The 24803-nt window shown below is 40.0% G+C and overlaps 1 protein-coding gene across 4 annotated transcripts in view; it reads right to left on the reverse strand.

Annotated features, from left to right (window-relative positions):
* ctif (CBP80/20-dependent translation initiation factor) overlaps positions 1-17187 on the reverse strand; it is a 62389-nt gene extending 45202 nt beyond the window's left edge. The window contains exons 1-5 of one of the 4 annotated variants that reach the window (XM_040053417.1): positions 16990-17187; positions 4558-4650; positions 4067-4309; positions 2749-2820; positions 1092-1214 (exon numbers count right to left, since the gene is read on the reverse strand). In XM_040053417.1, coding sequence (XP_039909351.1) covers positions 1092-1214; positions 2749-2820; positions 4067-4243 — 372 coding nt within the window. In that variant the 5' untranslated portion in view covers positions 4244-4309; positions 4558-4650; positions 16990-17187. The remainder of the gene's footprint in view (positions 1-1091; positions 1215-2748; positions 2821-4066; positions 4310-4557; positions 4651-16989) is intronic. The other 3 variants (XM_040053418.1, XM_040053416.1, XM_040053419.1) reach the window with 3 other exon arrangements.
* Positions 17188-24803: the final 7616 nt, after the last annotated feature.

Below are 24803 nucleotides of genomic sequence, written 5' to 3' on the forward strand. Positions count from 1 at the left end.
TCCTCCAAAGGTATTCTAGAAAGACTTCATTTGTAGCCTAGACTTTTCTGTGACTTAACTCCATAACCAACCATAACCAGAAGCAAAATCCTCAACAAGCAAGGCCTTGTGTAGAGAATGAGCAGCTTCCTGCTTTACATTCCCTCATTGTTAGCAGTGTTTAGAGCCTAAAATTCTGAAGCATTCTGCTGTTGAAACCGAGACCCAGTTGACTACTGTTATATCCCTAACAAAAGGGAAATTGTTTCTCTCAGGAATTTGTGCAGCTAATGTGGCTAACATGACCAATAGCTGTGACTGTATATCAATATGTCAGAACTATGTGAAAGTTTTAATCAGAAACTGTGGAAACATGAAATCAGTGATTTGAATGAGTGAATGATTTGAAATCAGTAAAGAAAAGAAAAGAAAAGAAAGGAATCCATGTATGTTAACGTGTTTTCATTAAACGACTTTGTCCTGTGGCACAAACTAAGCCTATCTGGATTTTATGTTAACATTAACCAACAGGACATGAGGAAGCCTCCAAACTTTTCCTCTGCTGACGTAAACCAAAGCTTTACTGGCTCTTCCTTTGCCCCTGCCTTTTTAATGCTCTATCTCTCTACAAGGTTTCATAATTTGGCTCAGGACCTTTTCAGTCTTTACCATGATGGAACTGAAAAATTAACTGCTGTGGCAGAGAAACAAATGGTCATGGATATTACATTATCATGTACTGTGTAATGCAGTGATCTCTGTTCAAAGCTCCCCGTGTTCCTGGTCTAATGTTTTGTAGGCATACAACTCACTGAAGGTGGTGTCTGCTCTGTAAGTAACTAATGTAACTAATGTCCAGCAAAATGAAGGCATTTTGCCAGACCAGCTGACAAATGAGAGCAAACCTGGCTTCTCAGGAGGAGAAATTCCTTAAAGAGGATAAATTGGAGCATTGAAGCATCTAAATCTGTTCTGACAGCTTGAACGCACAAATGACCATGGTATCAGGGGTTTTTTCCCATTTACTTTCATCTTGATTAAAGTCATGTTAGTGAGGCACTTTCAGAAAGTTAATCCAACTCAAAAGCAGACAAACCCATGTGTTTCTGTACCTTGGCAGAACCTTTGTACTGGTTGTTGTGCCCCCTGCTGCCAGATCGTGAGCCAGATCCAGGTCTGGACCCTGAACTGGGCCTGGAACCTGTGCTGCCATTACTGCTGTGTTCCCATTCATCCTGTGGAGTTGAGAGAGTTAACGAAAGAAATTATGGTCTTTGTTTTTGGTTTTCCATTTTTCCTCCTTTTTGCTCATGCTTTGTGTGTACATATATTAGACCATTGCTCTAGATAGTCAATGTCAAAACAAGGAAAATGGAAAAAGATTGACCTCTGCTGCTTTCTCATTTTGTTACCATAAATAGTCACATTTCAGCTCTACCCTGCTTTATTTTGTTAGATCATTCTAATCCATGCTGCTAAAAAGTCAACTCTGGAGAGCAACAATACAACAATAAAAAATCACCAAAATCTGCATTGTGAGAACGCACCAGAGCGACACACACAGACTCAGATTTAACAGACTAACTAGCTGGTAACTCACTTAGTATTTTTTTAATTACTGGCTCTAGCGTCATAGTGTCCCATGACAGTCACTATGAACATGTAGAAAGTGTAGATGAATGACTAAAGAGCTCTGTAAGACTCTGGTCTTACAGAGCTCTTTCAGTCATACACTGAAGAGCTGACAGAGCCCAGAAAACGGACGAGCATGTACAGAACAGAGAGAAGGAAAACATGTGATTTAATCATTGTGGTGATCCAGTGACCAGAGAGTAAGTCAATATGCAGCTCGAGCAGACTGAAAGGGTGCACTGGGTAAAATTAGGACTATTTTCAGATCAGCAACTACCATGTGCAACGGTATACATCTGACTTTGCCTAGGAGATGTGTTACAATGACTAAAGCTTTTGTATTATTGTTTTAGGCATCCAAATTATTTTGGTTGTTAGTAATTTAACATCTTTATATTAACACAACAGCAGCATTACATTATGTTCAGCATAATGGTAAGCATAAAGGCAATCGACTGATAGGAGGCTACCTGTCTGCAAGCAGTTGCAGTCTGAATTGGACTGAGTGCAATCAGACTTAGAGAGACAGTCAAAGGTCTGCAAATAATCTGGTTTTTCAAATGCAGACAGATGTGTTGCCATCAGTCTGGATAAGTGATTGTCAATGAGCACAACTTAAGGATGCTTAACTCAACTGGTTACCAGCTGGTTGCTGAATACAACTGTAATAGGTAAATGTGAATTTCTGTCTAGGTAAACAGAAACAGATATGTGATTTTTCACAATTTATCACTGTTGATTGTTATATTATCAGAAACAGATTGCATGTAATTGCCAACTTGACCCCATTCAATCACTCATATCAGATTGTTAGCAAACTGATTCCATCTTATAGCAACAGTTATAGCACATGCTAGCGACAGTGTCGATATGCTCATTTTCCAGCAAACAAAAAAATTGAAGTGAGGCAACTTATCTCATCTTACTGGATAAAACAGATGTTGACAAAGTGTAATGTCATTTGCGGTGGACAAAACATGACAAGTCCCACTATATGTTATGGTCAGCATCTTGCAAAATGTTAAAAATTGCAATAATATTGTGAGTCATATATTGTGATAATTTCATATCACAGGGTATCTGGTGATCCCCACCTCTTTTTAGCAAAGATAGAGCTGTGAACAGACAAACACTCACTGGCTTAGATGTGCCTCGTCCTTGTGATGATGTCCAGCTACCATCTTTCTTATCATTGCAGTCATCTGTCCACTGAAGAAGAGAGAAAACAAAGTAGGTAGGTTAACAATTACGGCATATTTAAAGTCTTATTAAAGCATATTCAAATTTACTTTGAAGTTCTGCTTTTATAACGGACTCAAAATTATGTTTCTGACCAAATCTTAAAGCCTGGTGTATAGTTTGTGTAGCAGCCAATAAACTAGGCCAAGGCAGCTGAAGCAGCTAAAGGTGAACTACAATGTAAGTTCAACACTGCCATGCTTTCTTTGCATTATGGTTCTGTCACATTACAATAAAAATAGGGACAGCTACCAATTAACCAATAATCTGTGGTTGTCCAGTGATTGGCCGTACATTGGTTGATCAAATGGCATATGCACAGGTCACCCTGGTGGAAAGCAAGGCTTGCAAATAATTGACTAATTGAATTTATCTAATTCATAAATGCAGACGGATTGCCAACATGTTGGAATCGATCTTTCTCTTTCAATGAGATCATCTGAGATGTGTCTCTTTGCAATGGGGAACTCTATTCAGCTGGATGCCAACTGGTTAGATTCTGTTGTGTTCGCATATAAGAGCAAGACTACTGAGCTTCTATGTCATGTTGTAGTTAAATCACCGTCCTGAATCAGTCAAGTCACTATTTGAAGTTGAACTTCTAAATTTCTGTTTCAAATGTCTGAGATTAGATGTGTTATTTTACTTTTCTTCAGTGCAAAACCGGCCAATCAGAGACAGTATTAGATGATACCGATCTATAAAGAACCTAAATCATTAAATGCCAAATCACTGTTCATACAAATAAAATGAGAGTGATCCTGCAGAAAACTGTGAATAAACATATTTCTTCATCAGAGAATCTATATGGCACATAGAGCATACCAAAAATGTAAGAGCCTGTGAGAATGTGGCTCTCACACAGTCATTTGCGAACTGAAACTCAGAACATAACCTGCTCCGGGCCATATTATGTGTTTGGCATTAGTTACCATGGTAATCTAACTAGGTAAAAAGACAGCTACCTTCATAACAATGAACGCTCTGACATTAACCTCAAAATACCACCCTAACCCAATGATCTATCTTCGTGGTACATCTCTGACGAATGCCCTTCCACTTTCTCTCTATTTACACAGTATTCATTACAACACTAATGGCAGCTGACACAGAGAGAAACCTTCCAGTCTTTTTTGGGAAGATAAAAAAAATCCACAGACACCACCAAGGCCTGGAATAATCAAATACAGTACTGCTGATGTGATATAGCTCTGACCTGGGGTACCTTGCAGCTACTGTCCAAGTCCAAGTCTCCATCTGCCTTGTCTCCCAGAAGCCCTTGCACTTGATACTCCAGCACATAGCTGTCGATAAAGCGCTCCAGCTCTTCTATCTCCTGCGAGCGTGTGCTCCCAGCCTCGGACGACGCAGACGCCACCGAAGAGCTCTCCATGGCAACGGGTGCAGTGATGGGTGGAGGGGGAGGAAGGGGAGGGAGGAAGGGAGGAAGGAAAGTGACCTGTGGGGAAAGGAAGTTTAAGAAATGGACAAGAGTAAGTGAAGCTCAACTTTTTGAGAGTCATTATATAGTCATTATAAGAAATGTTTCAATATCGAGACACTGACTGTCAAAGAGGTGCGTGGACATCAGTCCAACGACCCAATACAGACAAACTGTTGAGTCACTTGATCAAATATATCCCTGGGAGATTTACCTAAAATAATCACTGCTTGCAGCTCAGGAACAGCTAAACACATTTTTCTTACCTTTTCCACCTCAACTCCCTGACATTTGAAGAAGGTACACAGCCTCCCTGCTGTCAGCAAACACCCATACACGCACTGCCTGCTTCCAACAAACTGTCCAACACACAAGACAGAAAACTTGTGTTCAGGTGGAGCTACAGCAAGCCCAGGCAGGCACTCAGCTTATCAATCCAACTTTTGAAAAGTTGCTCCACAAACCCTGTTGGCTGTCACCATTCACACACCTCTCAATGTCAGTTTGTTTTCCCACCTTTACCTCGCCGTCTCTCTCCCTCTGTCTCCTGTCAGTGTTTTTGTGTGATCACCTGACCCCCGGCCAACAGGGAAGCAGCTTCCTGGCTGTCTGTCTATTGCTACTAAGCTCCTTTACATCACGGCTTGATCACCAGCCATGCAAAGAGGATTTATGGCTGGAGCAAGCAGAATGGTATCTGCTGAGCCCTTGGGACTCGCTGGGGAGTCCTGTGCATTTGCAGCCAACAAGTCAGCTACAGAAAGTCTAAAGGCTTTGTTTTGGCTATGATGCAACAGCGCTGCCTAATGCCAGAGTAATGGGGAGTGGTATTTCCTAAACATATTCTGCAATCTCTTTTTCCAAGATCAAATTTGATCTTACTAATTTCTGCACTGCATGAAGGGCAATGTTTTTCAAACAGACGTACAACAAAGGCAGGATCATTTCTAAATTAAGCTAGCATAACGACAACTCTAAACAAATTTAGAACAGTCAGCAAATAACATCAACATCCTCCACTAGAAGATCAGACCTCAGGTTCTGAACTGTTGTTGAGAGACAGTAACCTGAATCTCCACAAACACTAGCAGGTCAACATGTTATACATCTGACTCACAGTCAGCAGTGTAATCCATACGTGTCAATAATATAATCCAGCATACATTAATGCCAGGGCTTTGATTAGCCTGGTGATTTGCAATTAGTAGGTTACAGAAGTATGCACACTCAAACCAAGTGTGTGCTCAGCAACACGGGGCCTGCAAGATTATGAATGCATGCACACATGTACAAGTATAAGCATCCCCTGGCACACCCATGCATATATCTACATATATGTTTGGAGAAAATATGAAAGCATGCAATCTCCGTATAGATGCAGTGATTCACTGCTTGTTACTTCTGCCGAGGTAACTCTGTTTTCACTACTGCTTTCTGGTTTGTCTTTTTGTTTGTTAGCAGGATTATGCACAAGTTGACAGGATGCTTTTTATGAGTGTAGGAAGAGAGGTGGGGCATATGGAAAGCAAGAACCTGTTAAACAATGGTGTCTGCCTTGCCAGCAGTGCAGTACAACTAAAGGGTTTAAAAAGGGGTCCATTTTGGTGCCTTTAACTTTTAAACCATATGTCTGAGTAAAATTAGTTTTCTTTAATCAAACATAGTTCTTCCTTAATTAATTTTTAGCGATACTGGATCTTCATAATCATAATCACTGAGAAAGCTGCCTAACAGGATGTAGGGTCACAGCTATCGCAGTCATGCTTGGTACATGGACTTGAGACCCCATTTTAAGGAAGGACAAACAATTCTGTGGCTTTGACCAATGGAGGGCTTTTTTCTAGTAGTTCAATCCAGCTTTGGAAATATATTGTGACATTTATGATGAGATTGTTTGCAAACTTGCACACCATAAAAGGGTGCACTGTTGGCTTTAGTAAAGTTCTACAGAGGTTTACAAGTTTTCCCTGCGCTGTCCCTTTTCGTTGCCATTGCTGACTCAAGAGACATTTGTTATCTTCATGGTATTTGGTGTATTTTAAGACTGAAACTAACACTTTTCATACTCATATGCAGCCCAAAAAGGCGACAAATTTATCTGACAATCCAATCAATCCAAGTTGTGCCCCTCGCTATGTCCTCAGCCAAACCGGTAACAACCTGCTACTTTTGGATACTCCCTGCTGGTTGCCACAGCGGGTATCTCTGCATATCTGACCTGGCAGATTTTTATGCCAGACGCCCTTACTCATGCAACCCCAAAAGGATTTGTGTCTCCCACTGGTCTACCAGCAACCTTTCATGTGTCATGTGTTAATCGAATGTGTAAACCACTATTTTACATGGACCCACTGTATACGAACCATGGACAGTGCAAACTCATTTCAGACATTAAAAATTTATGGTAAATTAACTTCTATATAATAAACTTATATAAGAGACGCCTAATCAAAGTCTGGGCTTAAATCCGATAATGGCATGACCTTAAACAGGCCATTCATGCTTGAAAACCCAGCAGTGTGAGCGAATTAAAACTATTCTGCAAAGAAGAGTGGACCAAAATTCCTCCACGGGGATGTGAAACACTCAGTGCCAATTATTACAAATACTCAATTGCAGTTCTTGCTGTCAAGGGTGGTGCAACTAGTTATTAGGTTTAGGGCAGCAGCCCCCAACACCCTGGCCACGGACAGGTACCGGTCCGTGAGTCATTTGGTACCGGGCCGCGAGAGTTGAGCCTCTTTATGGTTTTCAGAGATTTTAGCAGTTTTCATCGTTATTTTTTTCCCTGGGTCTTTTCCCCTGTGTTATGAATGCATTTCCTTTTTTTGTTACCAGTACTGGTTTTATTTTGTTGTATTTATTCGCGACAACTTAAAGTCTGGTCCGTGAAAAAATTGTCTGACATAAACCGGTCTGTGGCACAAAAAAGGTTGGGGACCGCTGGTTTAGGGCACACACAAAGCGAGGAAGATTTGGATATCTTCTCTCTCTTGATTAAAAAAATCATAATTGGAAAATTGCATTTAGTATTTTTTTTCACTTATCTTTGTCTAATATTAAAATTTGATAATCTGAAACACATAAAAATTACAAAAGAAATCAAAACTAATTTTTTTTTACAACACTGTATTTACTCACTCGAGCTCTGAAGTTAAAAATATTGACTTATAATACTTTTAACACAGTTTGAATAAGTAGAGCTGCAATCAATAATAGTGTGAATGCAACAGTATGTTGATAGATGCATATTGATAGTGGCTACAATCCAGTCAGATGTCCTACTGTTGTCCTTGATATGTAGTGTGGGATTACTGCCTAAGGGTAAACAGCTGCCAGCAATTATTGACCCTTTGATTGATGCAAAATACACGTAGCTTCTGGGTTTTTTGGCTTGCTATCTATGACAATTTCTACAGTGCTATTACAGCCTTTATGTGCTTTCTGTATGGGATGAGCGAATCACCAGGTCCATCTCAATGGCATTAACTTCAGGATATAAAGCTTGTTCTGCATATCACAGGAGTGAGGCATCTGTGGAATGGGATGCAAGTCTACCCAGCAGTGTTTTGCAACACAGCACTCTAAATCTGCAGTTCTGATTTGTTTCATGGCTACATTGACTAAAAATAAATTTTTTCTCATGAGGGAAAAATAAGTGTTTAGTCATAAAATACAATCACGTATAACAGTAAAAAAAGCCAAACTATTATTGTACTTATAGGCTGCAGGAAAAGGATAGGAGATTAAAGCAAGGACCTGCTCTTCACAAAGAAAAGGATACTACTGTATTTGGTGTATATGTGAGGAATAACAAATAAAGAAACTCTGCAGGCTGGTGGCCCATCTTAGAGCTTTGACTAAACAGAGGAACTGACTCTGCAAGGTCAGGGACACAAATAGCATTGCAAGGCAGCTCAGATTCACCAAACACAGGTCTCATCTTCCCCATACACGCTAAGATCAATCAGCGATATGAGCTCTCAAATAACAAAAAGATGCAGACAATGATGAAATCATTGTGAAGTCCTGCTTGCATTTTAACTTACTAGTAATGATCGTCCAGCCTTTCTATCTACGCTCACATGAAATGAGAAGATTTCTGACATTTAAATAAGCTGCATTTTGTATCCACGCCTATCCTGACTCCTATGATACACGCATACTTTACAAACATCTTCAACTTGGGAGTAGAGAAGATCCATACAGTTACAGGGTGGGCACTAAATAATGCCTATTTTTAACACAACATCCAATGTGACTTTTTCCTTACGTCATCCTTGTATCCTGACCTGTTTGTCTAAAATATTTAATGTATGAATTTTTGGACAATGACATAATTTTTGTACTTTTTTCACAGGGGATTTTTTACCAAACAATCAAGATGTGATTGAAGTGCAGACTTTTAGCTTTAATTCGAGGAGATTTACAAAAATAGCGTGTTGACTGTTTAGCCATTGAACAATTGGCTGACAAGCAGTTTCATGGCCATGGTAGTTTCATACCTTTTCACTAGAACTCCCAATGAACGTCTAAAAAAATGTTGAAGCGAGTGAAAAAAAGCAAACTAAACCCATCAGAGAGATTGCAAAAACGTAGCCAAATCAACAATGTGGTAAATTGCCTGAGAAAGGGAAGACACAGGCCAGCTTAGCAAAACCAATAAGCCTGAAAGGCTACAGAAGGTAATTACAGCAGATGATTGAAGGATTCTTTCCTTGCCTAAGAAAAACAACTTCTCAGCTTCTTGCCAAGTCATGAATGCTCTAAAATAGATAGATGTATCACTGTCAGAGATGCAAAAACGTAAAAACAGAGGATTTGCAACAAGGTGCAAACCACTGGTGCCAGAAAACATCTAAAAGAGCTATGACCTTTCTGATAAAATAAATTCTTTGTATCGATGAAACCAAGGTTGACCTGTAAAAGAATGATGGGAAGAGAAAAGTATCGAGCAAGACAGAAACAGTCACTGATTTGCAACAATGTCTTCCCCTCCTGGCGCAGGGAATTTGGTTAGATAAAAACTCAACACACCAGTTGTCATCAACCCCAGGTACTGTCAACTATTTGTTTAAATTACTTACTATAGCTATTCTAAAATAGATAAGAACTACAGGGTGGCGAAAATTTTAGACTGCATTCCAAAAAAGCATGTGCATCGACCAGCAGGGTCATATGACCTGGACCAAGATAAGTAATATAAAATGGTTTGCAGACAAACGTGCATAAGCATTCGAGGTGCATATAAGCAGATAAGTGTTCAACACAATGAAGCTTAGCATTAGCCGGTCTAAAACTTTCCAGCTTTTTACTACAAGTTTGTGTAATGTTGGATTGCGCCAGTGTGCAAACAGTCCAGTTAACGGTCCAGCACACTCACCTCTAGCGAGCAGGCTTCATGTGTCCTGCTTCCTGCAAACTCCCTCACCGGCACCACAGAGCGTATCTCCAGTAGTGCAAACACGTGTGAATCCACTTATTCCAGCTGTGTGCACCATGTAAGAAAGTATAAAATATCCTGACCCATGTCTCCAGATTTCAAGCAATTTTTTGCAGTGGTTGTTGCACTGTGGAGTTTTTTTATACTACCTGTTTATGTAGTATTAATTTGCTTGTAGAATCATCACAGTATAACACACTCTCTCCTCTTTTCTCTATTCTCCTTTTCTGTCTTCTCAAACTACATTTTTCAGTCCCCTGACCCACAATGCTCTAACTCCTCTGCTCTTTCCTGTCTCCACCTTTTCGCTCTTTTGCCCCAATCCTAACAGCTGTTACAACAAAGAACTGCCTGCCATCCTGTCCAGCTTCCCCTCAAACTTCACTGCTAAACTTAAGCCGCTTAAGAAATTGCATATCAGTACACAACAATTGCAGACATCAAAGTCTCCTCCTAACCTTTCAGTTGAATCTAGACAAGCCACGTAATTTATTACTATCCATTGTCATTAGCCGAGTGGTTCTGGCAGGTTCCGGTTAGGGTTAGGGACAATTTACCTGAGCCGCTCTATGTTTTAGAGTCTCACAGCTTGTTATCAGCCAAAAAATACACACATTATTACTTATTACAAAGCCTTTCCAGCATGAATAGTGGAGTAACAATGTGCGGTGAGAAGCTGGGTTACCTCAGGCAGTGACCCTCCAGGCAAGCAGAGAAACATTAACCCTATAAAATGCAAAGCAGACTATGAGGTCAGCTGCATCAATGCCCAAAGTAAAGCAGTGTTCATGTTGATACTAAACTGGCCAGACAGACACAGCGTGGCACTGGACTGCACACTGTGTCTTTGTTTGAGGACCGATAGATATACTTTCATCACTATGCATGTCCGTGATTGGATGTATCTCCAAAATCAGAGTGCATATATTTGTCAATTAATGGACAAATATATGCAAAATTACAACAGGAGTGGTGTATAAACACACACAAAAAAATCAATTTTGCTGTAGACATTCTAATCAATGTGTCTAATTAATGTCTGAATAATGAAAGAGTACTGTCACAACTAGTTTAGAAGTTAATCGTGGTCCAAAAGGAACGTTGAAGCATGGGCATATCCAAAAATTTAATTTTATGAAATGAAAACATATGCACAGGCTCGTATTTTTTTTTCAAATTGTAGGGAAAGTGGAACTTTTCTGGAAAACCATACATATAATTAGTAACTATCTTAAACTTCTGGAGAATGCACTGCACAAGTTAGCCTGTTGATGTGCTGAATTAACACACTGCCAGGCCTACTGAATGAAATATTGAACAAACTGAATTATTGTTCCTAAAGCTTAAATATGACTTGTGCCCTGGATCTATGTTGAGCCTATGACATAGCCTAGTGGCTGATGCCTTTCCCAGCATTTATACCTGTGCATGCTGTACCTGTACCATGCTTTACCACCATGATGGAGCTTATATCTTCGAGTTGTTCCAGTCAATTCTAAAACTGGCAGCAGAAAAAGAAGATGGAAAATCCACAAAAAGGAAGAAATAATGGTACTGAACGGGCCAACCAGTCTTCCATTTCTGTCGAGGACCACACCAGGTTTCGGTGTAGGTTTTTGTGGCTGGGGGAGGGGGGGTTTTGGTTTCAGTGTACTTACAATGAAAATTTAACACATAAGCACAAACTCAATTTAAGCGTCAGAGTGCGGAACAGACTTTTTGGACTCCTTCACGTGATGTGCGTCACTCTCTTCGTGGATTTTACTCACTAAAAAGAAATCAGCTGTAATGGAAAGAACACAGCTTCTACTGTGTGAATACAGAAAAACAAGCCTAAACCATTCGGTGATTTGCAACCTTTGATATGGTTACACAACAACCAATCAGTAAGAACCATAATCCTCACAAGCCAAACAGAGCAGAACATGAGACCCCGTCTACCCAGTGGGAATCCAAGTCAATGTTCTCACCCCATGCAGTGAGAGCTGGTAATACGTCTAATCTGGTCTACTACTGACTGGCAGCTTAAGAAACTCACACTTGAGCTTAAATATAATTTGGAGTAGTCTATTCTTGAGAGCAGAAGAGCTGCGTGCCTTCTTTGACTCTAATCATTCAGCAGACATACTTGCTGTAATAGATGTATGCAAATAGGTTAAATGGAGCAACCACATACTTTGCTTAGGATCAAGGGCTTTACAGTCAGCAAAGGGTACTAATAACACCTGTGTGCATTTGAAACATTAACAGTCACTGAAGACACAGAGATTCAAAGATTTTTTACACCTCTGCCAGTATGTAATGACAAATGGACAATTTTCTATCATAATACAGGACTCCACAACGTGCTTCATTTATTTTATAAGTAAATGACAAATAAATCCTTTTAATACTGCATCTTATTTTGCATTCACTGGAACCGGTAGTACCAGGATGAGCGCGTCTTCTTACCTAGCAAACATGAACACTTTAAATATATCGCCTACAAAATGCAGATGAAAAAGTGTCACTGTTCACACTGCGTGCCACTCTCTGACAAAGCCGAGGGATAATAATAAGCATTATGTGGCTGGCACCAATCGATCACAATTTCTCCCGCGACACTTTTTCTGCATAATGCGTCTCGGTAGTGAAACTGGAAATTCTATTTCATTTTCTTTTCAGACATTTGTCACACTTCAGAGAGTGCATCCCCTATATTTGTCCATCTTATGGTTTTCATACAAAGCCAAAAAAAGGGCATTCTCAAACCTCTGTAAGCCTGAGAGGGGTGGCTTGTTGGTCAAGTTTGCAACGTAGGTAAGTAGTCAACCTCAGGAGACCCCTGACAGGCATCGGGAAGTACAGCACCAAAACAGAAGCAGAAATCCTGTTACCAGAGCAACAGGTGGCAACAATCGAGAAAACTGCCTTTGTAGATCTATTATTGTTACTACTAAAGATGACATGGATACAAGGGAATTGTCAGGGCTAAACAAGGGGAATATGCCTTTACATAGCTAAAAGTTACAGTCATAACAATATAAAAACATAAATTTATGTGCGATAGGGAGCCTCGAGGTTAGACATTCAGCTTCAGTTATACTTGATGATGATGATCTTTGCTGATGGCTTCAGAGCACACTGATAGCAATTAATCCCCACAGTTAACTCTGAAAATTAACTGGATGCTCAATGCCGTTCATTTGTCTGACTTCCTGCCCTCATTCATCTCCCCAGCGCTGGAAGAGTTTCTCCTCCACGAATTGTTGTGTTGAAAACGACTGCATGAAAGTTCTCTCAAGAACAACTGATGTAAATCAGCTTAAGAGGTCATTCTTTTTTGGCACTTTATAAATATAGATTTTTTTTCTACAAAGATGCGCTCCACTGCAAAATCACACAGTCATTCTACAAAGATCAACTCTCCTAGCAGAGCTATTCAAGTCATAAAATACTACCTGTTCTTTCACACTGCAATACAAGTTACATAAAACAAAATATAAAAATATTCCATTTTTTCCCACTTATGTGTACAAGTGTGTGATTAGAACGACCTGAATCCAGTGGAAGAGACTAACAGTATGTGCACATGTCACACGAGAGGGGAGGTACAGTGGTGTGTGTGTATACTTAAAACAATAGCCTCATTGTCCTCTTTTGTCCCTCTTTGTCCCTGTATTGACCAAATGGAAATGGACTGGGCATGTGTAGTACTGCAGAACTGCTGGGATTGAAGCTCCACATTGCTATGCTCTTCTGTCCGGACACACGAGCGTGGAGGTGTGACAAACAAATGAGGGCATGCTGACCTGCTCACAGGCTTCCTAACATGTATGGAGGGTAGATAACAGTCCTGAGACCTTAAAGGTGAACAGCAACCAAAAGTCAAAAGACAGGCACAAAGGTGAGTGTTCAACAGAGCTGTGGCTATTATTGGTCAGGGCTGAGATGATGACAAAACTGCTGACAAAGAGATCAACCACACAAACAACACAACTAGTAGCAACACAATGGCTTACTGCAAAAACCATAGTATATAACATGTTGGAGCTCCGTCATCTCTCACAGAACTGCTGTATGTTTCTCTGATTCATCAACCGTGTAATCACTCTATCCTCACTTTCTCATTTCCCACTCACTCATCCGTTCCAGAGACGCAATGTAATGAGGAGCAGCCCCCACTGAAACAAGGCTAGATTTCTGCTTCACAGCCTGACTCAGGATGATCCAGTTTTGTGCAGGCAGCTCCCACTCTCTCCGTAAGATTGCTGCTATATTTGTGCCTCCTCCACATTCTTCAAAGCGCTACATGCACATACAGGGAACCGGGTCTACGTCATGACCTAAACACCAGCTCTTTTCTAATGCTTACGTTGACATACAACCAGAGACGGGCAGTAACGCGTTACTTGTAACGCGTTACTGTAATTTGATTACTTTTTCAAGTAACGAGTAAAGTAAGGGATTACTATTGCAAAAACGGTAATTAGATTACCGTTACTTTCCCGTAGGAACGCTGCGTTACTGCGTTACTAAAACCGTGATTTTTTTTGCGAAAATGTCTCATGACAGTGACGTAAGCGAGTGCGATGTTAGTGACAACAGCTGTCTGCAGATCAACAATGGATCATATATCGAGTGTGGGAGAGCATATGATCGTGCAGCGTTTAAAGCTTGGAAGTACTGACCTTACTTTGAGTTTGATTCCATAAAAAGTGACAAAAACATTAGCGTCCATTGTGAGTGGGAAGAAAACTTCTTTTTACACCGAAAAAACCCCCTAAACAAGCTCCGAGTGCGCAACGACGTAATGGGAAATTCACAGAGACACTGGTGGATTCTTCCACTGACCGCTGCGCCACACCTGCACCAGAGCACACCTCCGCCTACCCCACTCCTGCTTTACAGGTGAAAATAGAGCAACAGGACTGCTAGTCTTTGATTTTATTTATTTTCTGCTGTGTTTTACTTGCATCTATTTGAAAGACTGAGTGTAAACACAAAAAATATTTTATTTTATGTGCTGGAATGTGCAGAAAATAGGTTTAAATGTTAAACTAATTTCTTCAAGTCAGAGAATGGTGCATATAATTTAATTTTTGCTTGATGCATAAAGTTAAAAGAATAAAACGGATAAAACAAGTTTAAAAAAAAAGAGACTTTTCCATTTGATTACATTTTGTATGATGGATTATGCAGAAAAAGTAGAATTGGGTTGACAGATCTATCGCTTTATCACCTATTCAGGTTGTAAATCGTGTTTTTAAAAAGTAACTAAGTAATTAATTACTTAGTTACTTAGTTACTTTTTTGGGGAAGTAATCAGTAATTAGTTACTGATTACTTTTTTCAAGTAACTTGACCAACACTGCATACAACACAGAGGTAAGAGTTACCTGCTGCTATGGAAATTAACCCTGGCATTACTGGTGAGATCGGCCTTTCATTATTGTCTTTTCTCTTTTTTTGTCCCTGTATGGTCTCCCAGGACAGAGTTCACAATAACGATCATTCATCACGTCAATGCAGGATTCACATGCGCCATGATGGCAGATCACAGGGGTGATGATGGTGCACTGACTCTTAGATTAGAATGAATGAAACTTTTTTTCAGGCCACATTTACACATCAGCAAAACTCAGTTTTATATTAATGTGAGAGCAATCTAACTACACAACATATCACAAAGTGAAAAAGCAAATGGATGGATATTTCTAATATTTCCTAACTGTAGCAATGTGTATTAAGAATCCACAGTATCCTTTATTGAGCATATGTGGGGCACATAGTGTATCAGATCTTTCTTTTTCTTGATCAGCTATTTGATGATAGTAATATAAGCATATTATCAAAGTTCAATTTCATACATATCCTTGAATTCCCTGCAACTGTAGGCAAATCTCAACCAAGTATGTCTTTGCTCATGTACTATCAGATCATGGCCAAATCATAATTGACAGAACTATCTTCACAACAGCTAAATGTTACCAAATGGGTGGACTTTACATGTACATGTACAGAATGAGAAAGTGGCTGAACATGACTGACCACTTGGCATTCTAATGAAATAGCATATGTCTCCTGAGTGATCACAGTAATGTGACAAGGTAAATACACTGCAGAGACATCCTTTCATCACTGCAGACAATCTTTTTTTAAATTCTCTATTAATAATACCACCTGTATAATGCAATCATGCAAAATAGGTCTAGCTTCTAGGTCTGCATTAAAAAAGGTTACCTTGGTCTCTGCTTTTTGACTTGTAGCAGCATGCAAACATTCCTTAAATCAGTAAAGTCACTCTGATCCAATCAGTCCCTAAACAGCTGGAATCCCAGGAATGCCATGCGCAAACTTCACCGAAGTGTGAGCTAAAGAGCAACAGTCAGGTCGGCTAGTGATCAAAATATTAAGTCTGCCAAGTTTTCTCATTAAGGACTGCATGATTAATGAATAACATGTAACACATTCATCATTGGAGTATGAGCTAAAGTTTATGTTAAAATATATTTAGACAGACGTTCCAAATCTGACAGAAATGTTGATCTGCCTCTGTCCTGCCACAGTCGCAGCTGTGATGATCCACTCTTTGTTGTGAGGGTCAACAGCTGAGACAGTGTGCTGCTCTGCAGCTAGCTCAGCACAGCTGATTGACTTTAACGCTTTAAGCGACTGTTCCCATGATTCCTGTCAAGCAAGTATGACGCAACGTTACAGAAACCGAAGAAAGACTAACAACCTGTGCCACTATAGCTTAAGCTTTCTTTTTTTTTATTTAGCACTTATAACCACGCCCATGCTGTCTGTGATGCTAGTACCGTGTGTACCGGGGTCAGTGAAGCGATACATGACGGTTCGTTTATGTCAGAGGTTTTGAAAACAGCTGCACAGCATTGTTCCTGTTAAGGTAACAAAGCCACATCTGGGGGCACTTCCACGCCCTGTTGTATGTGTCTGTGTGTCTGCGTGTGCCCGCGTATCGCCGGTAACAATGGTGACGCAAGCTTTGCGGCTAACCAGCCGGCTAGCGTTAGCCCTTAGGAGCAGTAACCGAAAGGCTATAAATTACAAATTCAAACAAGTCTCCGTCAACTCTGTCGTATCAACAGGTCTGCTGGTGGAGGCTTAACCAATCCCAGCATAACCAGGTCACTCACTGAGACAACTCGCAGCAAATCCAGCGCATCTCTTAAAACTGTTATCTCGTTACAACGGTTGAAACGCTCCAACCGAAAAACACCTTCTGTTGTCTTAAAACGAAGTAAATCCTCACCCGAAGTGAAATGCGAACTCCTGGCGAACCTTGGATCGCCTCCAGAGATTAAATCCGCCGTGTCATGGGTGTGTTTCTCTAAAAGAAAGCGAGGGGGGAAGAGGGTTAGCTATCCAGTGGCAACTCCGACGTCCCACACTGAGGAAAAAGGGAATGCAGGAATGTGACGTTCAGTCCGGTCTGCTGGCATCATTGACACGTGCACTCAAGAGCGGAGCACTGTGGGAAATAGAGTGTAGTTAAGTAACAGATTGTTACGGGTTTATTACTAGCATATTAATCGTTATCCACAATTTCCATACCCAGTGAATCTCTGTGCTACTTACCGAAAACATATAAACCTTAAATTATTACAGCCCTTAGATATAACAATTGAAGCTTGGTTCCAACACTGCAAAAAAGTAAGTTAAAGATCAAGTAAGTTAAGATTGTGGGTTATTACGTCAAAGTTTCAAATTGTTATGTCATGTTATCTTATGTTAAATCTGGAAATAACATCTCGAATCCTTTGAGTTATTAAGTCAGAATTTCCAGATAATTATTTACAACTAACATGAACTTCCAATAGACCAAATGTTTATAATTTTTCATTTTTATTTATTCATTTATTAATTTCCCCCCAGTGGCATTAACCTCCTATAAATGTCCTATAAATGTTTTAATTATTATATAATTACTTTTACAGAATTATTTTAACCAGGGTAATTGATTATCCAAAAATATACACACATCTAACAGGGGTGAATCACTGCTACTACCTAATTCTGTTAATAAAAATACAAATAGCATTCTGGGTTTTTTTTTCAGATTTGTTTTTTTAGTTAATAATACAAAAAAATCTTTTAAATTGGCCATATTATGCACATCATTATTTATTTAGCACGGTCCACTAAAATAGGTTTACATGCTACACTGTTCAAAATAAATTCCAGTTACTTTTTTACATAACACTAAATTTCACTCTCTTCTAGGCTAACCCCCCCTCTCAGCGGTCAGTTACCCATACAAAAATAAGTCACTGGTCACCTATTGTACTTTATAGTTGTGTGCTGGATTCAATCAAAGAGCAAGGGATACCCACTGAATGAGTTCTGGGCATGCTGAATTCTTCTGTGGTGGGTTGTTTTGCTTTGTGAATCCAATACTTGCCTGTTCCAGAAGAAATTCTGTTCTGTAATTAGTTCGGGTGGCCCAGTGCGGACACCTAAAATTACTGCCCTCCAAAAAAAAAACCCAAACTGATAATCGCACAGTTTATATAGTTCTAAGTTCAACCCTACATGCTCAACCAGAATTGGATTGGGGACAGAAGAGACTCCTGTAAAAGCTGTTTTGTTACACAGTGCACAATGCTTTCAGATAATGGCTTAACCATTTCTGTAAGTACTTGCATGCTGAACTTTTGTTCCTCAGAGTTGTTTGTTCGTCTATCAACAGCATACCCAAAAAGCCACCCTGATGAATTTTTGGTTAAACTTTCAGAGAGCTGGAAATGAAACAAGACGAAAGAAGGATTCTGTTATACTTGAGTTAAGATCCAAACTGAGAAATTTGGCAAAATATGTTCTCTTTTGTTAACATGCATTTTCTGGGAATGTTAAAAAAAAGGCCGGGTGATTTTAACCAACACAGACTATGATTTTTAGCCTTACAAGTTCCAAATGGCCCCAGGGGCAAATGATCAAAGCTAAAGGTGACATTAGGCTCATTTGCTCGTCATAGTGTCTTCACTAAGGGTTTTCCTTTTGCTTTGGGGACGGTGCCATTAAATGAATATAATAAACAGGGACTTTAGCTCTGCAGTTGCAGGAAGTGGGTGAAGACTCTTGTATTTGCTCTTGCAGTGAGCAACAGAACAGCTTTTAGTTAGAGAAGGGACCGTTAGGCTGCTGCTTTCTCCTTTTTGGTTGTTAGGTAAGCATCATGCAAATGTATCACACAGTGAGGAAGATAAGCACTGAAGAAAGTCTAGCCCTGCAGAAAAAGGTTTTTCAGGCTATTGAGCGGCACGGTTTTCGGCCAGAGAGAATTACTCAATTTGAAGTGGACTTTGAAACTTTGCAGCCCTCCAACAAAAACAGTTACATAAGACACCAAAGCAACAAAGGAAGAGTAAATAAGCATTATAATACTCTAAAGAATCCCCTTTTGTTTCTCAACTTGTTAGAAGCGCATAAATAAATTAAATGAGAGCAGAATACACGTTTAATGTAACCACAAACTGAATAAACTCAGTGCAGATACATTTCTATTACAGTTTAACAAACTAGTGCATTAGTATTAGTGATTTTAAAAGCTGGTGAATTTTTTTATTATGGGGTCACAAAAGAGAGTGGCACCATTTGTTCATTACCTGAACAAGAGTAGTATGATAGTCCTGAGAGTTATTGTCAGTGCAAGGTATTATAGTGTAACACTGCAGTTATTCTGGTTGTCAATAAATCAGCTGCTTAGTCCAAAACAGAACAGAAGAACTGCAGCTAGCAGCTGATCAGGCTCTTAACTATAAGTTTTTCAATTCATATAAAAATATTCAAAAGATAATTTTGGCCATTTCATGAAGTTGTGTTGATTGTGGCTCATAGAAATGGATCAAATTAGAACTTCATGTGTTTTAATGGCGTGAGGTTAATCACAATACCCTACTATTGAATATCTCTTATAGCCAATATAGTGACTTTACCTGTTAAAGATTCTGTACCAATTTCAGGGTGTCTGACACCTTTTTATTTATTTTACTCAATAAAGAAGTATTTTTGTACAAGGATCCGTTTCATTTAAGGGAGGCTTTAGAGAATTTAAATGACTGCTGTACTTTCTTCTATCACTGAAAGGTGTATCCCAAAAACTAAAGCTGTTTTGAATGTCTTCTCTCTAGCTTACACATTTAATAACAGACACGCAGAGAGACTGTCACAGAAACCAACATTCTTTTATTTATTATCTGAAAAGTTGTCTTTATTTAGCTTTTTGGGGGTTTGTTGTGCTACTTGTATTTGTTGTTGCAGTGTTCATAACCTTTTCAAAATTCCAGTCTCAGATGTAAAACGTGTGTGAACAAAAGTGAACTACTACTCTTTCTAAATGTTTGCTCCTCTTTTACAGTGGAATGCTTGTCGCTATTAGTTGAGCAATCAGCATTGATTTACGGGGATCTTAGGCGTGAATGCAGCTTGAATGTGGAATCATAATTGATTATCTTATGTGAATCTGCTTTTGTTGTACCACCAGGCAAAAACCATCCAAATACAAAAGAATCCCACAGTCTGGTTGCACCTGCACACAGACACAAATGACTGCAGAGAAGGGCTAAAAACACTGGAAAGAGTCTTTTTAGTGTAATCATGACCCCTTGTGGAAAAAGAAGAAAGTGCAGCTGGAGCAGTCGGCTACTCCTTTGTCAGGGTTTTGTGTGTGTTTGAGTGTGACGTTAGATGTGTACATTTTATGAATATGTACCCGTACAACAGGGATTCATCAGGGTCTTTAGTCAATATGGTACACAGTTGGAGGAGAGAGCCAAAACAGTCTGACTGTCAGTTAGATCTGCATCATATAGTTAGACATACGGGAAACAGACAGATGGAAGAATAAGCAATACAAAAATAGATAAAGTGTTAAAATGAGGATGTATGAATCTGAGCGTGGATAGGTAGACAGACAGCCGAGTGAAAAAGTGCCCTCTCTGTTCCAGATGGCTGCTAGTCAGAGGCTAATTAATTGGCGTGATGGAGATTGCAGCAGGTCATTACACCCCTCCTGACCCTTTCTTCTTCTGCTACTTCCTTTTCTTAGTCTCTGGTTTCTTCTCACTCACTCTCTCAGTGCTATGCATATCCTTAACTGTCCCATAATTACTTTGTTGTCCTCTCAGCATCAGCCACAGCACTCCAGCCAATTCAGGCTTCCATTCCCACCCATGCCGTTGAGCAGGCTTCTCTCGTGCACATGTACCATTTTGTCTGGTTTCTTCTCACGTGTGCTAAAACCCAGAGCTTTCTCGTTGAGATGTGTGCTTCAGGAAAAAAATAAAGCAAAACCTTTGAAGTGGCATCATGAAATCTGTAGTCTGCTAACTGAGAATGTGAGAAAACTTTTTCAATTATGCATCTAACCTAATTCAGCCCCGCGTCTGTGTTAAATCAATGAATATACTGAACATTTGATTTAAGGCTTTTGTGAGGCTTTCTTTTTTAATGCTGGTCAAAGTAATTTGCACTGTTGCCAAGGAAACCATAGTGTCAAATTGGTATATAATTTAATTGTTCTAAAAGAAAGTCAGTCAGTGAAGTCAATACGAACAAAAAGTCAAACATTGTTTTTATTGAACACAGAGAGAAGAGATAAATCATTTGTATGTATTTTTGAACACGTGTAATGTTATATTTATTTTTAGGCAGCACTAACAGCGTGTGAGTACAGATCAGTTCAAACACTGTATAATTACATACTAGTGGAGTGAGTCCTAGCAATGCTACAAAGTGCAGAATAAAACATTTCAAATCCTGTTAACATATGGCAATGCACAAAAGCATATGCATTTAATTATTTAGATTAAATTAAAAATAATAAAATGATCACGTATCAATTTGTCTGCATCACTTTAACACTGAAAATAGCAGATTGGAAGGGTTTAAATTAATCAGTAGCTGTAAAAGTGAATGAATATGAATTAATTATTTACTTTGTTACGTTCCATCCATGGAGGCAGAGTATATTTTGGGTTTATCTTTTAAATCTTTTTACTGTGATGAACGTTTCTCGTAAGATGTATTTTGAAGCGGGTTTGATAGTCGTGCAGAACATTTAGCTAAGTGGGAGAATGAGAAGCAAAATCTGCAGCTGGAGCTGCTCCTCAGGTCGCCCTGCACAAAGCTGAATCCTCCCCAGAGGGATGGTAGCAAGGCACCAATTAGCAGCAGAGAGGGCGCATGATGATATTTCCGTGTGCTTGTGGCCTGGGCAGCTCCGTCTGTGTGTGTTATAAAAGGCAAAACCATAAACATGGAATTAGACAGTACAGGCCCCACATCTCTTAAGGTCACAGACGCTCCCCTCCTGCGGCTTCTGAGAGCAACGGTGTGATATAAACAACACCAGCCAGGAAACTGTTAGTACTGTATATATGTTTTTTTTTTTTTCTTTAAAGGGCAGCTGATTATTTGTGCCTGTCAGTCTGTGAGGTTCATCAGGCCAGCGGCCCTGATGCAGTGGTCTTCTGCAGCTCTGCTCTGTTATTGTTGGGTTGAATGGCTGCAGGAGATAGGTGTGGGAGAAAGATCACTGTGAACTAGATGGAGAGAGTGGGTGGAAGTGACTGAACATCTCTTTGTGTAAAACACACACACGCGGGCACGCAAACACAAAATCACATGAATACTTGGACAAATAAAACACACACACACACACACACACACACACACACACACACACACACACACACACACACACACACACACACACACACACACACACACGAGATTGGCTGGGGTTCAATTTGTTGAGTAACAAAAACACGATAGCGTTATAACCAGCAGGTGGGGGCAGCAGACAGATCATAGGACCGTGGTGTGAGCAGTGCTATTAAAATGTGCAGTAAGTCACAGATTTACTGTAACCTACATATACAGGGAGGCGGAAAGTAAATGATGGAATATATTAATGAAATCTCAAATGATTCCTGCAATAAACAATCCTGTGGTATTTTTGATACACACACACACACACACACACACACACACACACACACACACACACACACACACACACACTCACACACACACACAGATTGTGTCAGGCAGGCATGTACTCAACTATGTGGCAAAATTATATAAACATAATTTCAATTTTTTTCCAAAGCGCTTTAAAAAAATATGGTTAGAAGGAGTTTGATATCTCACTATATACTTATTTTAGAGATCTAATCACCAATAGACCAAATTCATAAATACTGAGTTGCAATCAGCAATTATTGATTTTATTTATCTGGATCCACTGTGGCGACCTCTAAAGGCAGCAACTGAAAGAAGAAGAAGATTTAATTATCTGCTGGTTATTTTCTTGACAATGCAATTCATTCTGGAGCCGAAGAATCCATGGCATCATACAAAATACACTGTTTTCTACTAGTTACAGTACAAGGTGAAAACCACTGAATTCTTTTTTGGCATTTTACATAAACAACAATCAAAACAGCTTTTAATAAAAAAAAATGTTATCAGCTATAAACAGAGATTATTAAAGCTGCAAATGAACAACTCTGTGCATTTGTTCTGTATATCATCCCTCCATCATGCCTCCCGCAGGTGTAGCAGCAGAGGGGGCAGCTCTGCTCTCTCTACTCCCCTCTATTCTGTCCTCTGAAGCCTGGCACTCCCCCTGCTGTTAATCTGCAGTACAACTCGGAGTGTCCGAGGAGCACGTTGACAGCTCTGGGCCGTGCATGTGTGTGTGTGTACACGCCCGCATGTATGGTGAGCACCCGTTGAGTAGGTGGGTCTGCTGGAAGGGAGTGGGAGAGGTGGGAAAGGGGCAGATGGAACACAGAAGGAAGTTCATCAACGACACATAGAGTGTCAGAAAGCAGAGAAGGACGGAGAGGGAGGGGAACGGAGGGAGCCGCGGGGACAGCGATAGGTAGGGGACAGGCATGCAGAGAAGGAGATGGGGTGGATAGGGTAGCAGGTGGAAGGAGAAAGTGGAAGAGCCAGGCAGAGAACAGGGGAGGTGAGAGATGCAACAAGCAGCAGGGGTTGGAGGGAGAGTGACAGGTATGGATAGAGGGGGGGAGGAATAGGAGTTTAGATGGGGGTGTTAAGGAGATGTGGGAGGGTACCAGAGGATGGGTTGTTTTTAGAAGATGGCAGGGAGGAAGAGACATACTTTTGACCTTCAAAAATAGTTTGTTTGTTGTGTGTGTGTGTGTGTGTGTGTGTGGGGTGGGGCGGTATCCTCTTTACTCAAGGTTGTTGTGTAGTCTCAGAGGAGCAGATAAATGCAGATACATGTGCAAAGTTGCTCAATCTGTAAGGTGCAAACATCAAAGTAATAAGAAAAACACGGTCTTGAGGCGAGGGGGGAATAGCATAATTGCTCCGTGCTAGCTTTCAAGAGGAAAAATATCAGCACTTCCAGCCATAAAAACATCCCAGACCTATTCTCATGTACCCACTTAAAAAAAACCCAGACACTACCAGGCACAGTGTAATGGGTTTGTTTAAAACTATTAAATCCAACTTTTAGGCTGAGCATTCGTGACAGATCCCGATGACATGTTTCCTGCGTTTCTCTTCATTTGCGTCACTTTTCGGGGGATTTTTCATTATACCATCTCCCCTCGTGTCAATGCACGGTCACTTTATTCTATTCTGGTCTCTGTCATTTATGGTTTATGTAGCGGCATTACACTGTCTGGACATGAGTAAGTGCTGGGGTAATTGAATCCATTTGAAGACAAAATGAAAGTTTTAAAAAAAGAGAAATAAAGGCGACGAATTGCAATTACAGCCAAGTATTGAAATACTCCAGTTTAAATGTGCACATGGCAACTTCCTGAGACCAAGACGTATTTAATAATTTGGCCTAATCTCAACCTTGAGATTTCCCAAAATGTAGAAACTCATCAGGATGAGCTTTTTGCCAATGTTGAGACTCTCTCACCCTCTCTCTTTCCCCCTTGTTTGCAGATATGAGCGAGGTCTGCTACGCTGTCTCCTGATTTTGATAAAAAAGTAGCTTTTATAACAGCAGCTTTACAGTAACTTACTTTCCCATGCATATTTCTCTGCATGATGTAGCTACATTGTTTGACATTC

The sequence above is a fragment of the Simochromis diagramma genome, unplaced genomic scaffold (assembly GCF_900408965.1).
Source record: "Simochromis diagramma unplaced genomic scaffold, fSimDia1.1 OVJJ01000596.1, whole genome shotgun sequence".
Classification (NCBI taxonomy): domain Eukaryota; kingdom Metazoa; phylum Chordata; class Actinopteri; order Cichliformes; family Cichlidae; genus Simochromis; species Simochromis diagramma.